At 39.4% G+C, this 16096-nt stretch overlaps 1 protein-coding gene across 4 annotated transcripts in view; it reads right to left on the bottom strand.

Moving 5' to 3' along the window:
* Positions 1-16096, bottom strand: part of CD2AP (CD2 associated protein) — a 77177-nt gene that overhangs the window by 40972 nt on the left and 20109 nt on the right. For 2 of the 4 annotated variants that reach the window (XM_086875646.1, XM_086875647.1), the window contains one exon: positions 13606-13766. The exons of 1 other annotated variant lie outside the window; for it this stretch is intronic. In XM_086875646.1, coding sequence (XP_086731772.1) covers positions 13606-13766 — 161 coding nt within the window. Of the gene's footprint in view, positions 1-8797; positions 9074-13605; positions 13767-16096 lie in introns of those variants that run through there. One more of the 4 variants, XM_023924293.2, reaches the window with a different exon arrangement.

Below are 16096 nucleotides of genomic sequence, written 5' to 3'. Positions count from 1 at the left end.
GCACTTTTCACAAGACTTCAGAAGCAGCTGCTTCAATTGCTTTGCAAAAGCACAGAGATGCAAAAACACAGTGGAGAAGACCCACATAGGCAGTTTGGTCAAAAACATGAATTTTTTCTGCTTTTTTTAATTTATTTATTGAAAGAAAAAGGAACAAAAACCACACACCACTTCAAAACTCTAGAAAATGGTGTGAGATAAGCACCAGCTAAATCAGTAATTTGAATTAAACAGACAATATGCTTCCAAGTCCAGCACCAAAAGCAGCAAAATAATGGATGGGTTATAAATAATAGGAAACTATTTCAGACAGAAGACCAAAGACCCAAAACCAAAAAGGAATGCTTGAGTGGCTTTCTTGCCAGGCTTCAGTCTCCACCTGAAATAGTGACAGGTAGGAAATACTCAGAGGTCTAACATGAGGCAATGGCAAATTTTAGCAGGAAGTATAGTGGAATTACATTTAAAAACAGGATCTAAAATAATTCTGTGTCTACTCATTATATGCAGAAAAACTTGCTGCCCGATTCAATGGCTGAAAATTTACTGATGAAGAATTTTCTCAGCAGACATCAAAAAGAACAGACAGTGGGAGAGTGCAGTAGCACCAGGAAGGTACTCTCTGTACCTTCCTACCACAGCCAGGATAGGAAAGCTGTGAACACTTCAATACACAGTTAAGAGAAATCATCCTAATCCAGACACACAAAAGCCAAGAGGATGCAAATCTGTCAGATCTGCAATGAGCAGACGTGGCTACAGGACTGGTACCAGCCAGTTTTGAATCAGAGCTGACAATGATGTTTTACTTTGTGTGTCAGAAAGCAGCACTGGAGCATCACAGGGAGCTGCTTTGCAACAAGGAAAGAAAAAACAAACACATGAGAGAGTTCTGCCACAGCAGAATAAATCTATGAATAAATCTAGACTAAATGCAAGGAATAAATCTTCTTTTGACAAAGAACTACAGAAGGCATCAGTAAGCAATGCCTAAATGGGCCAGCAACTGCTTTTTCCATATTTAACCCTCTACCCTTTGTAACATTCTTGTAAAGCAAGAATTATTTTTTTGTTCTCATTGTTAAAGACGAATTGCAACATTAATTATCCTTCCTTGGGGCATTATAAATCATATTAAAATTAAACCAAGCTCTAACAAATTCAGGAATCTCTGGTGTCCACACCTGCATGTGGCCCACTATGCCACAGCCCTGTAGTTCACATCAGTCTTCTAACAGTAAGGAAATTCTACAAGATTCATTTTCAAAATCACACATCAGGATCCTCTGACATATACACCCATCACCCCTGCCAGCACCTTCATCCTGGGCATCATCCTTACTACTCCTTTCACAAAGGAAGTAATTTCTACACAAAGACAGATTGGATATCCCAAAACTGACAGTTATTGATGCAAGCGTTAATTCCTGCCCCATTAATAAGAGTTTGCAATTCTTACATCTCTTCCAAACAGCTTGCTTGCACTTCAATGGTTGGAAAATGACACTGCCCACGGCAGTGGGCACTACTGAGGCACTACTATATCTAACCTGAACATGCCCAAGACTCCTGCCCATGGGTTTCACAAGCCAGTTTTCCTTCTTTGTTTTTGGTGGGTTGGCTTTAGGTCAGACTCATATATCCAAATTATCAGAGAGAATCTGTGTTGTGAGAATATCAACAAAAAGCTCCAGGACACTTCATTTGTTCTACCGTGAGGCCACTGCCAGCTAGCAAAATCAAAATGGAACTGACATTAACTGCAGCTGGAAATTTTATTATTCTTATTTTGCCAGTCCACTGCAGTTCAAGGCTTGTCAGTGTTTCCTTGAGCAGCACAGATTTTATGAATTTATGACTTGGCAATACAGGTCAATAGAGACTGTCTCTTGGTGAAAAAACACACTCCGCTGGGAAGCAAGCACCCACTTGTTCTGTGAACTACAGCAATAGTCATAAAGGTCTGAAGTTTTCATAATCTCCACTAAATGTGTATTTTGCAACATTTACACACTCATTGCAGCCTGATAGGCAAACTAGCAAAAAAAAAAAAAAAAAAAAAAAGAAAAAGAAAAAGCAGTTTTTGCTTTAATTGCATCTGTCACAGTCTAATAACCCCTCAAGGAAATTTGTATGTTTACAATAAAAATCTCAAAATCGTTTAAGTGCATGCAAGAACCATTCCTTAGATGCAGACACAAATGCAACACATGTAAATGCATGCACAGCCTCATGATGCTGTTAAAATAAGCGGGTGCTCTTGACCTACTTCTGAGGAGAGCAGGAGCAGCCTCCCCTCCATCAGCTGCTCGCCCACCCACGGCTCCAGCGGGGACAGCTGGATCCTCCCCACTTCCCTCGCCAGAAGCCAAGAGCACTCTAATCAGCCAGGCAGTGGAGATGCAGAAAGCAGGTCAGAGCATCTGAAAGGCCAGGAGTTAGAAATACGAAGTCTATTTCTGAATTATAGGGCACAGGGAAGTTTATTATCCAGCAAATCTAAATCCTTAGTTAGATTCTTCAAATATAAATATTAAGGCTTCAGCTGCCATCTCCTCCTATATAAGCCATTACACAATCATCTTTAGACTTCTTATATTAATTCCACTGTAACACCAGTTTGTGAAAAAATGATGTGCATTACTCTTAGTAGCTGAGTACATTTTAAAGCAAGACCTCAAGCAGCAGATAATGGTCTCAATCTCTAAAAAGGCTGAGATAAAGAACACATAAAGATAAATGTCTGAGCCTACACATACAATTATCTCGTCTCTTTTCTTCCCCATCAGAACAGCAATAAAGAACCCATGGACTGGCAAATTAAGTCAATGATTCATGTTTTACTGAGTAGAAAATAAGTAGCTCAAAATTGAACCTATCATTTTAGGGGAGAGGGAGAGATTGGAAGCAGGCAATAGTTCTGTTTATGCAAGTTCACAGCCTGCAAAATCCCATTCCTGAAAAAACAAACATAGAAGTGTGACTGTATATAAATACATATAAAAATCTGTACAGCTGCCTACAGAGGAGGTAATTGTCATCCATAACCTATTCAAGGGCAATGAAACTTCAGTTCCTGGAGCATAAATATCTTCACATAACTAATTGTATGGGCACCACATTTACAGTTTTAGTAACAGCAAAAGAGAGGCAGGCATATGGCAGCCTTAACAGCCCCAGTCACCTTAAATCTCAGAAATCCCACACCCTTTCATTTTGCCTGTGTCTCTTCCTTGAGTAGAAAACATGATTTCTCATCCTCAATTAGGTGCCCAGAGGCACAATATTTAATAAAGGCAATGAAAGAAAGATGAGTAATGTGCAGCTATTCCTATCTGTCTCATTACATGAACTAAAGGGAAACATCAAGAAAATCCATGGACCAAAATAGCTGAGAAGCTGCTGAGCTCCTTCCCTGGAGCATTCAGGAGATCAGAGCAGGCTCCACCTCCCAAGAGAAGAGCATGACTGGGAGAGGTCAGAGGCTGCCCCTGACTCTCCAGAAGATTAAACATTATTTTTGAAAATAAAAACAAATCACCTAAAGATGAAAGCAGCTACCATCTCAAGAACAGACAAGATGGATAACCTTTGTTTTGCAAGACAACTTACCTCCTGGAGAGTGTAACACGTGTCAAGGGTTGATTTTTGGGGGCTCAATTTATGCTTGAAGTAGGGAATGCTTAACACTGTGTTTAACACTGTGTTAAGCTTAACACTGTTTAAATGCTGACCCACAGTCAGGGTGAATCAACAGCAAGGCAGCATCACTCCCTGCCTTTGCCCCTTCATAGTCTAACTTGCTGCTTTCCATAAAACCACACCCACATCACATAACACGGTTTAACAAGTTACCAGCATTTTTACATATTTGGCAATCTTGCTAAGTATGATTAAAAGATCTGTATTGTCTCTCTGTGTGGGAGGAAAACAATCATCAATCAAGCAAGGTACCACTTCTTCCTCACAATATGCAACATGTGGAGTAAGTGGGATCTCCAGGAAGCATAAAAAGTTAACTGCTGCAGATTTACAGACGAAAACCTGAGTCACTGAATAACTGTGATACTTGAAGGTCAAGAACAAAGAGCTGAACTTTCCTACACAAGGAACACTCTACGGAGGTAATGCAGAAGCAGGCTTGAAGTTTCAGAATTTGATACACATTATAAAAAGACATGCATATAGTTTTTATATACAAAATAATTCAATTTTGTTGTGGAGAATTGGATACACAAACTTTGCACCCAGCAGGTGTCAAAACAGAATCTGACACAAAGTCTTGTCAATATTGTCAAAACACAAGAGCCCCCAAACAAAACATGAAAGCCCAGATGCAGGAAAGCTCAGTAGTCAGCTCACCAGGTCTACCAGCAGCAGAGCAAGGAATCCTAAATTAACAGGAGTAACGAGAGGAAGCACAGATCTTTACATCAATGTTTCCTAACCATTTAATTAAGAAAAAAGTTCATTTTAAAATACTTCTGAAAATAATAGCTTAAGAATATTTTTATCATGTTGCCATGTTCATAGCCAGATAAAACCATTTTAAAATGTTGATTGCATTTCTTCTCTATTATATTTTCTAATACATATATATTTAATTTAATTATATTTCTTGTAATTGTTTTACAGAATAACAGCTAATGTCCTGGCAACCACCAGTCACAAAATGGTGCTTCATATCAATGAAAGCAGGAATCACAGGTGGCAGAGGGCAAGACAGAGCTCCAGCTCCCACAGCACATGTGTTTTATCAGCTTCCCCCACAGGGGAAGGCAGGAAGACATTTTTTTCCTTTCTCCCAGTTAATTGCCTCTACTGCTAGTCCAGAGAAATGTGGGATCCAGTAACCACTACAGGTTCACTTTGATGTTTAACTCAGAACATCCCTTATTCCTTCTCACCATCATGCTGTCTTTCTGCATCCACTCTGCCACACTCAGCTTTCTTCTTCCCTGAATCCTTTTTCCAAGGCATCATTTCTTTGCATTCTGTGTAAAACCTGCAGCACTTCACTCATGGCCACAAGTTAAAACACTGACACATCCACATCCCTTCACAAGTCTTGCCTAGGACACAAAAGTAAATGCTTAAGAGATTGTCAAATAATATAAAAAAATATAAATCTGGAGTCTCAGTGTAGATTAGAAAAGGTTTAAATATGAAGTGTTACCTTTAAGATTCATACATTAACATTTTTAACTGAAAAAGCATCTTGCTTTCTGCTCCTGTTTTGAAAACATCTATGTAACATGCTCATCACCATCAGTTTCAAATAATTCAGAAGCTTATTACACCAAGTGCAAAGCTAATGAATTCACATACATACACCAAAATGTATTTTTACCAAGTGAAGCGCATCAAAAAAGATTGTTAAATCTAGAAAATATTTACCACAACAAACTTTCAGATCAGCTCACAGAATCAAGCCAGTGTTCAAGGAACACATACATTTGAAACTCAATACTGAAAGCACTACAGTAGAGATGAGCTAACTTCCCCCTCCAAAATGATGAGCTACCAAAAAAATTCACAAATGGTGCAAATGTTAAGAGATGACAGGACAGAGATGAACTACCCTTGTGAAGGTTTGAGCTTCAAGTTCATTTAGATTACTTCACCTCATAAAAAAGCAAAAGAAAAGATTTAATATTAACTCTGTTGGGTTACACACATGTCGATTTATGAGACATATGGCAAAGGACTACAATTACATGGCTGGAACATGCAGCCAGAGCCTCCCAGGCTGTAACAAACATTACAGCAAACAGCACCTGGACAACTGATCTCTCTGGTCTATACTACATATGCTAATTCCAGAGTGCATATTTATAGCTCTATTTTAGACTTTTGTATACAGGGAAAGACTAAATTTAAAAGTCATGTTCCTGCACAAGCCCACACAGTCCCTGCTGCCTGAGACGCCAGCAATGCTTTGTGCAGTTTACTGTGGTGGTTGCAAACACCTTCTGATGGAGCACACCCTGTTTGAAGCCTCCAGGCAGGGAACGGTTGCCTTGCTCCTGTGCTTGGATAGGAAGCTATAAAATTACACACAAATCAAGTGTAACAACTAAATAAGGACAGACAAAGGAGCAGACTGCTTCATGTGATTACAGGAATAAGGACATGTATAAACCTGCTGCTTCCACACAAACCATTACACTCTATCAGAGAAGCTCTGGGAGTATCCAGGAATGTGCAGTTACCACACAGCAACATCACAAGCTGATATGGCATTTAGAAAAGCAAGAGGCACAGGTACGATCAACAAACTTGGATAATTCAAATCAGAGGGAATAATTAGCATATTAAGCAGTATTCACACAGATCATTAATCACACTTTATCCTGCTGTCCTTCAGAACAGCACCTTAAGTTCCCTAAAGTTCCATACCATTGTTGCCACTGAGTCAAAACTTAGAAGCTTTTTCCATTTCTCTCATGCTCTTGACAACACAGTATCAACACATATAATATTCCATATTTGAAAAGATACTAAATATTGCAAGAACCACCAGTGTTTTCCCCATTCTGTGTTCACATTCAGCCACCAAAGACTTAACAATGCCACAAATTTTTACTCTTACAGTGAAACAACAGTTTGAGAATGCAAAGTGAAATCTTCTCAGGTGATTTTTTTCAACATCTTAAAGCACAGGTGCTCACCCTGAACAGAGAAAGTGCCACATAATTTCAACAAATTTCCTGCAGTTAAATAGTTTTGAGGAAAGCATCCATGACATTTCAGATCTAACAGTCTATCAAGATAAGTATTTCAAATAGTCAACTCACTTGCATGCTCTTTCTTTCCAAACAAGATGCTTATACTGACTCGGAATATGAAATAATTCACACATCCCCAACCAACACTGACAAAGGAAATTCCTGTGTGGACGTGGTGACAGCTGAAAAGACAACCTGACACACAGGTGCCCACAAATGGCTGTGTGGGCCCAGCTGTGTTAGCAACAGCAGCTCCAGAGTGCTAAATCAAATACACCTCCAGACGCCCCCTCTTCATGCCAGATACAGTCATAGCACAGAGGGACTTCACAGGGTCAGGACCCAGCAGGTCTGAACCCAAGCAGTCAATCCAGTGATTAAACTGGAAAAGAGTAAGTCACAGGAATAAGAATAAATCGTGGTGAGCTCAAAAACAGTGAAAATGTTGACATATCAGTGCCATTGGTTATATCTGTCAATGATTTCAGTTGATTTAATTTTCTTTACTATTGCTTTTAGAAATAATAGTTTCCCCCTCATAAGCAAGGCCCACCCAAGCCAATTACCAACATTCCAGTTAGAAAAAAACTGTTTCCTTGTTTATTCAGGCCAAAACAGCTGGAGAGCAGAGACTTGTCTCTCACCCCACAAGCACAGGAATCATCATCACCATTCTCACAAATCCCAGACATGTGCCAATGGATGGGATTAGCAGGTGCAGCTCAGGCTGCACAAGGTACCCCCTGATACAACACTCTCCTCCAGTGGCTCTATTTCCCCCAAAAGCCCGAACTAAAATCGGCAGGAACAATGGGTGGCACCATAGCATTGGCAACAGGTCTTAAAGCACCTGCCTGAATGCTCAGCTTCACTTCTTGCCTGAAGACAAAGAGCCCAGCGCTTCTCTCATACACTCAGCACTGAAACCGAAATTACTTAATATGGCTTTCAATCTTGCATGTAATCTTTGCTTCTCAGAAACAAGAACTGCCAGCTTCGAAGCAAACATCACCTTCTTACCAGCAGGGCTGCCTACGCTGCTTGGGAAGCAGTGCTGCTCCGAGCACTCAGCGTCACCTCCCTGCACAACCCACTGCTAGTGGGGACAGTTCCTTCAAAACAATAATAAAGCAAAGGAAAAGGTTGTATAAACTGAAATGTAATTTGGCCAACAGGACTGATAAATTACTGTACATCTTGTTTTCTCCAAGCCTTACCTGGATGCAAAGATTTTGGACAGAATACTTCAAGGAGCAGACACCAGCATTTGGGAAATAGGTATTTTATTCTATTCCTTAAATACATCCTACTTATTCCAAGCTAATGAGTATGGCTTAACCTATACACATTGTTTAAAAGTTGATTTATTAATTTGCTTTTTTAACTAATGTTACTACACTTTTTAATCATGCCCAGATTGGAACTAATCTAGAAGAGTCTGTCTTGTCACGATCCCTCCCAACTCCATGAATCCTGTTTAAAGTTCTAGATGAGGTCAACTTACAATTTTTGAAAAGGAAATAAGGAAGATGCTACGCTTGAAGGAGCTTTCAGCCAAAACTTCTCTCCCTGGCTCACAGCACACTTGTGTACAACAGCATCTCCAGTGAGAACACAGGACATAGGCAGAAAAGACAGGCTTAAGAAGGTAGGTCAGCAGTGCTAATACTCTAAAGTGTTCCTCCAGGGGTGATGAAAGGGGAAGAAAAGAGGCTTGGGCTGTGTTTTGTTTCCACAAACACACAGACCAGGAAGTTGAACAGACAGAATCACCTAAAAACAAATCATCCTTTTAAAAAGGAACTCTTTCTGCAAGCACAGTAGTTGTCTGCAATCTCTAAGCATCTCCCTATACTACAGAAGGGGACACGAGCTAAACCAACCCCAAGAAATTTTATTACACAAACAATTCTTAAACCAAGAATTTACACCATATACTAAATAAACTCTCAAAATCATATTGCAAGCATTACTTTTAAATTCATGCTGTTTCCATTCACTACTCTGAAACACGAAGTCTGTTTACAACATTTGATATTAAGAACAAAGAGAAAATAAAACAAGCTTACCACTTCCAAGGACATATTTGCTCGAACACGCTCAGTGTTGCAGGTTTTTTTATTTAGGGGAAGGAAGAAAAATGTCACAGTGAGCAAAGTTCACGTGTTAGCCTGGAGAGGATCCAAGCTTGGCACTAGAGCTGCAGCAGCTGCTCACACCTGTGCAGGCAGGAAGCTGTCCCCACACCAGCTCCAAGGCTGAGGGGCTGCATGTCCCAAACTTGCTCAGAGAAGTGTCCAGCTCGCTCACCAGAATGTCCCCAGAGCCTGCTGGCAAACTTCTCTGCCTTGACTGAAGAAAGCTACTGATTAATCTATCCACTGCTCCTCCCTCATCCGAGTTACTGCCTTGAACTTATGATCAAACTGGTTTTACTACCATGTAAAGCCTATTACTCACAATACAGCTATTTACAAAACTAAGATAGCAATAAATTAAATAAAACCAGGAACTTCTTAAAAAAACTTTAAAAAACTCAGCTATGTAGGGACAAAAACCTTAAAAAAAAAAAGCAGAAGGATAAATACCAAATCATCACTTCCAGTTATCAACAGGTGTCTGGAGAGTGAATAGAACTACTCAAAACAAATAAATCAACAAAAATGAATCTTGGTCCATATCTTGTCAAAGAAAATGCAAAAAAAGGAGGTAAGATTCATTGGGTCAGAGAAAGAGGGAGGTCGGGGGGATTTCCTGAAGGAGGGAAGGCTTGGACTCTTAATCTTTACTTTCAGAGAACTGTTCCTGTATATTATATAAAGTCTAGAAGCAAATAGAAATAAACCCCAGGCCAAAACCAAAAACTCTTCCACATTTCACACACCTTAAGATCTCCAAAAATCTCACACATTACATCAAACAGCATTACTGCACTTCTCTAAATCACACTGAAAACAAACGTGTGCACATTTTTCACCATGATGGATTTTAGAAAGGAAAAGCTGCTCTCAAAGAAAACAATAAAAGTCTGCTAGGTTCCATTGCTAACTCCTTTCAGAAATTAATGAAGTTGTTTATTTTAAATTGCCCATACAGGAAGTAGCAGAAAAATGGCAATAACAATGTCAGAAACAAGAACTCTTAATTCAACTCCTTTCAAAGGGGATATGCACACAGTTCAAACAAGAACTTCACACCAAGTTTTGTTAGTAACACTGGAAACCTGTGCACCCCAAAATCCAGCTCTGCAATAGAGGCAGAACATCCTTAAGAAGCTACAGCACTGAAAAGTGAATTCAAGGAAATGAGCTTCACAAGTAGGCAGTGTAACTGCTTGCACTTTTTTTTTTAACCTACTTGTCTTCAACTGTACATTTACCACCATCTTCTGGTTTTAGGATTGCTTCGGACATCCCACACATCGAGTTCCCACCCAACCTTTACAACACCTCCCACTCCCCACCCCACGCAGTGGCACTGCACTGTAGTATCTGAGGATGTTCCAGAGCCTTTATGGGGTTCCCCTCAGCTGAGGCTACAAGCTCTCTTTCTTTTAAAGCAAAATGATGCAAGTCAGCACCAAGAACTTCACCTTTTGGGACAGACAATCTCAGACTGCTCATTAACCCATCAAGTGGTGGGCACACAGGAAACATCCTGGTCCCAACTGGCACGAGGAACCAGACATCACCAAGCTCTGATCATGCTGCCAGATCTCCCCATCAATATGCAAAAGGCTTGGGTAGAAGCCAGTAAAACCCAACCAAAAAGTTACTAGATGATGTTATAAGGTACCAAGCATCAGCATTCTATCAGTATCCACAGGAAGCTTCCATAAATTCCCTTCTTTGTAGGAGTGTTTCAAAGTCACATAGTGCTTAGCTCACCCACACCAAAAAACAAATTAACCAAATTAAAAACACAGTATCAGCTTCCTCTGCTGCACTTCTGACAGCAAAGACCCAACTGCTACCACTACATGAAACAGACCTACTATCGCAATTTAAAATTATTTTACAATGTTTAGAAGACTTGAGAAATAAAAGGAAGACAATAAAAAAGCTATTTCCTGTTTTAACAGCCCAAAATGAAGTTGACAGCACTCAGTCATACTTCAAACAGAAAGATGCATTTGTCAAAGCATGAGAAGTGGCATAAAATGTCAGTAAATCCAATGTATGGGCAGAGCCCAGAAGGAGGGAACAGAAGGAGACTGATCTGCTTTAGCAGTGAGGATACAGTCTCAATCTGGGGCATCCATCATATTCAGGCAGCATGCAGAAATAATCCTCCTGTCCAAATTTTTCTTGTCCTTCTAACAGGCAAGAAGCAGCCTTGTGCAGCTGGCACCAAGGCAACAAGCTCTTTTCCTGCCCTCACACAGGATGAAGAAGAGACAAACTAACAAAATTAGCAAAAACAAACTAGAATTAGAACCTTCCTCCCAATTATCCTACAGCTGATGAAAATCAAATGCTTTCATTTATTTTTAAAAAAATAATTTATCTTCTCTAATAACATCTAACATTTGAACAAGAAAACATGTTTATCTTCACCAAGTTTCATCTGTCATATTTATTGTTTTTAAATTTTACACATGAAGGCAAATCTAGTAGATAACAGGTGCACTTTCAGTTTCAAATTTTAATCTTTTCCAGATCAGCACAGATTATAATTTACCATCCATAGTCTGCATGGAGAGGCTATATCCTGGACTCAGTTCATTCCTTAACAAACCAGTGTGTATATGTATGTCACCAAAAAGCTACCACAAATTTAACCACATAATGCATTCAGGCCAGATCCTTATTTAATGCACAAAATTATAACAGGAGAGTAAGATGATCCTTTCAGGAAGTAATAAATATTTAAGGACAGTCCCAGAATTTTGCAACCAAATATGTAAAACTTGGTGCAACCCTTAGTACTGTCCACAGCAATTTGTACTCTCTGGTCACATTTTTGTCCTCTTCCAGAGTTTTGTGTTCCTTCCCTTTCATGTGTGTCATGAGAAGTAACAACACTCTTCTCTTGTCAGTATCCTCACTGTTCTTATCACTCCCAATGGTGGCGGGTTGCTCTCAGCAGCAAAAAAATAAATCCATTTCTTGAGGGACTTTCCTGATCACAGGGCCAAAGTCCAGCCCTGTTTGAGCTTATTTCCACCTCCCTGCAGCAGGTCACCCACACCTTGCAGGTGTTAACAGCACACCAGGCTAAGAAGGGGCATTTGAGTTTAGTTGCTGAGGCTTGGTACTTGGAGCAGACTGGTCAGAGCAGCGTCCCATAGATCCTGCAGCATGATCCAACAACCTACTACAGCGGCAAATGAGAATGGTTTCGGAGAAGGTACAAAAAACACCAAAACACTCTTCTGCAACAGCATTCCCAGAAACAGCCTCTCAAAACTATCACTACCTGTAAATTAACTTTTACAAAGAAATTATAATCAAATTAACCATGAAGAAAGCACACAACTTCCACCTTTTTAACAATCAATGCTTTCCCATGATCTCACCACTGCACAACAGCTTTCCAGCCTAAACATACCTTCTTGAAGAAAAGTTCCCAAGATCAGCCTCATAACTGAACTCAGCTCCAGCACCAAGAAGGCAAGCCACCCCTGCTGCCACGAAACAAAAGTGATAATTTTCTTCTACACAACTTCCCTTTCACTTCTCCAAATGCCTACGCCTTCTAGAAAACTGACTGCCCCCTGTAATTCAGGACATCCAACCATGTCATGTGCATATGAACAGCCGGAAAGTAAAAAATACCTGCAGCTGAGATGCCAGGATGGAAATAATTTTAAACAAAGTTTATAAAAGGCACAGCTGCAGAAGGGCAAGAAAACACCAATAAGTATGGTAATTAACACAGAAACATGTCATATCTGACCCATCTTTGCTCTTCAGCAGGACAAACTGATGACACACAAACCAGCAAAGAGCAGAGTCTGATGCTTTCTTCCTACACAGCACTTGAGGGCTAATTAAGAACAGCAGCACAATAATCATCAAAATACCACTTGAGGTCAAATTACTACTTATACAGGACTCAAAACCCAAAAATTACTTCAAACTAACTGCCAACAACTTGAAAGTGTCAGACAAGTGAAAAGAATAATTTTGCTTTTTCAATTTTTCAGAAAATTTGTCAAATTTACAATAAGTAAGTGTAAAAAAGTGTTTATAGCACTGGACCAATGCCCCCTTGGGTTTTACAACATGAAAGTACCACCATAAGATAGTTCTGGTTTGCAAAGAATTAATTTAAATAAGTAAAAGGGGCAGAAGTATCTACATTCACTTGGACTATATGGAAGTGTTACACCAAGGAGTTTGCAGAGTCACAAAAAAGGCAGAGCCAGCAGCAGAGTCCAGGATAAAGGAGAATTGCCCCTTTAAATAAAGCAGCTTGATCCAGGCTGAAGAATCCACATCAGCACAGCCCGAGGATGCAGCTTCTCATTATAGATGAGCTGACTGACCTGTGACCCCACTTTCCCAACTCTCTCATGACTGGATGTCTTCTGTAGAGGTAGGTTTAGGATTTTTTATATTCTTAAGTTCATCCCACTAAAGCAGGTAACCATGGCCATAGACAACTTGGTGCACTGCAGAAGTCAGTGACACAGAACACATAATGCAAGGGTACAGACCAAAAGAAATGCTGAAGTAAGAACAGCAGAACTTAAATTGAAAAAAAATGTTCAAAAGCATATAAAAAAATTGTCAGCACCTTGAATGTGTTCCTATTAAAAAAAAAAAAAAAAATCATCCTGTTACAAATACAACTGTTGTGTATTCCAACGATTTCAGTAACAATGATCCAGCCACACCATCACAGTAAAATCAAGCCAGTGCAGAAAACTCACCTTCACAAAATTGTCAGGGAACATGCCCCTTCTGCCATTTAACTCCCCTTCCAACCATCCTTCTTCTTCCAGTTTTTTCACATTCCTGATGATTTCCCCAACTCGGATTGTTAACTCATCATCATGCACTGCATCATAGTCATATTCCACAATATAGTCCACTAAAAAGGAAAAAAAAAAACATGCACAATGAATACAACCCAGACTGCGAAATGCAACTTGAAAGTTATGCATATTCAAAAGACAAACCTAACAGTGACTTCTAACAAAAGGCATTTCCCTCACAGCAGTGTTCATTTGTGACAGTCCCATGTATTTTTGGGAGGAAGGAACAATTGCATAATCAGCTATTAGAATAAAATAAATTTAGGAATATGACACTGGGTCATGTTTTGGTGGTGGTTGGCAGATTTTTGTTCATGTCTGGTGGAAGGAATTGCTGGCAATGTTTTTTTTTCCCCCCACCAAGTTCCAGCTGAAGATTTACCAATTATGAATCACTGACCACAGGGCAAGTGTTTCTCACTCCGTGCCCAGTAGGGGTAAGGATCAGACACTGTGTGTACAGTAATGCTTTGTTAATTCTCACACTTCAGCCTATTACTATGTTTGCAAAAAAAATAACTGCTGCACACTAATTTCTGCAGGTTTGATCCAAAAAATGCAATATAGCCAGAAGGTGTGTGATTGACAGTATCATACAACTTAAATTACACAGAGATGTTAAAAGCACCTTCTCTCAGTGTAATTTGGTTTGTATGAAGTAGAATAAGCAAGTGAGCTTTACTTTTAATACACTTAAGTTTACTCAGAGAAGCTCAGCAGTGTATTCACATACTTGTCAATCTGTTGCACAAGATCCATGAGAGTTGCTCACTGACAGCTCAAGGCTTGTTTGGCAATAAAGACCCATTTGTTCATCAAGAAACTCTGTTCATGCCTGAAATTTCCAGAATCCTGCAGCAATCAAATAATCTTCCCTCTCATCAAATTCAGTCAAATATCCAGGCACTGCCAAATGTTAAAACGCTGTTCTCACTGAAACCTCCCTCTCCTCTGCAGATCACAATGCAGAAGAGCACAACAAGGTTAAAAGACAGAAAAACCTGAATGGTTGTAGAAGTTTCTTTCCCAGGTTAATTTATTTTATCAGTGCACAATAATACCCAACAATTAATTAAAAAACAAAAGAATCAAATGGGAAGAAATTATTTCCTTGTCATTGAACTTACAGCTGCATTAAACCAATGTGTAATTCCAATCTGTGGGCAGTTTTAATCACAAGTGCAGCTGCAGTGATTGTAATTAAGCCTTTATCCCTCTGCTGCCTATGGATGAAGCCAGAAAACCCTTAGTAAAAAACAGAACTACGTGATGGTGCCACAGATGCAAGAGATGCTTGAATGATATGTCTGGCAAACTATTTTCTGTATGCACCTGTTAACAAAGGAACAGGTGCATACAGAAAGACTTAATTTTGCTTTTTTCCTTTAACAAAAGAAATAATTTTGTTCTTTATGAACAGAAGACATCACGAGAGTTACCTATGTTACGCACCTGAAACTTCTAGCACACACTTTTTGTACTGGAGACTTTTATTTTTGCCAAATGTACTCTCTATGTTTGTTTCAAAGCATCATATTCCACCATCTGCCTGCAGGAAGCAGAATAGTTCTGTCTTGCTTCTGCACAGAATTGTCTCTTGAGTAGCTGACATAAAATATTACCAAACATACAGGAAATTCTGGCAGTCACAAATCATAAAGACAACAGCCATTCATCACCTAAGAGTCTGGAAATGAAAACATCACCTTCCAACCAATTCAACCCAGCTATTCTGGAAATTTAAAAATGTAGAAAAATGTAAGAAATTTCCATGACACGTATTTCTCTCATGATACACTGTTTTGAAGTACATTAGCAAGTAGCATATTTCAATATACACACTATAGGACAGCTTTACAAAACTAAACATGGAAAATTGATCACAACAGACTGTCAGTCATGGCATATGCTCACAGCAGTGACTTGAACTACTGAACACCTGGTCCTTTTTCCACAGCAGCAGTAGATAATCACACTCACACTGTGTCAACATGAACCAATTCTATTGAAAGCTTATTTATTACCTTGGGAGAGCTTTTCTGTATTTGTGTTTGAAATACACAGCACATTCATTTGGTCACCTTTCCAGACTATAAAACATTGACTCTGTCATGCCAACAAAAAACAGAGAACCTGAAGAACCTCCCAGTCATCATCCATATGTCTTTATGTTCCAAAGACAAATAGCAGTAAACAGACAACAGCTTCTTACACTTAAATTTCAAGTGCTGAATTTCCTCTTGTATTTGTCAGTGTTACTCAAAGCCACCCTCGCTCTCATGGATACATAGACAAACCAGATATGAATTCTGTTGCCTCATCTGTAAAGTGGAAGGGACCATGGGGAATGTTAAAATAGTTTCATCCCACAGATTTTTTTTCATAT

The sequence above is a fragment of the Cyanistes caeruleus genome, chromosome 2 (assembly GCF_971803275.1).
Source record: "Cyanistes caeruleus chromosome 2, bCyaCae1.hap1.1, whole genome shotgun sequence".
NCBI classification, from domain to species: Eukaryota; Metazoa; Chordata; class Aves; order Passeriformes; family Paridae; genus Cyanistes; species Cyanistes caeruleus.
This window is presented reverse-complemented; position numbering and strand designations above follow the sequence as displayed.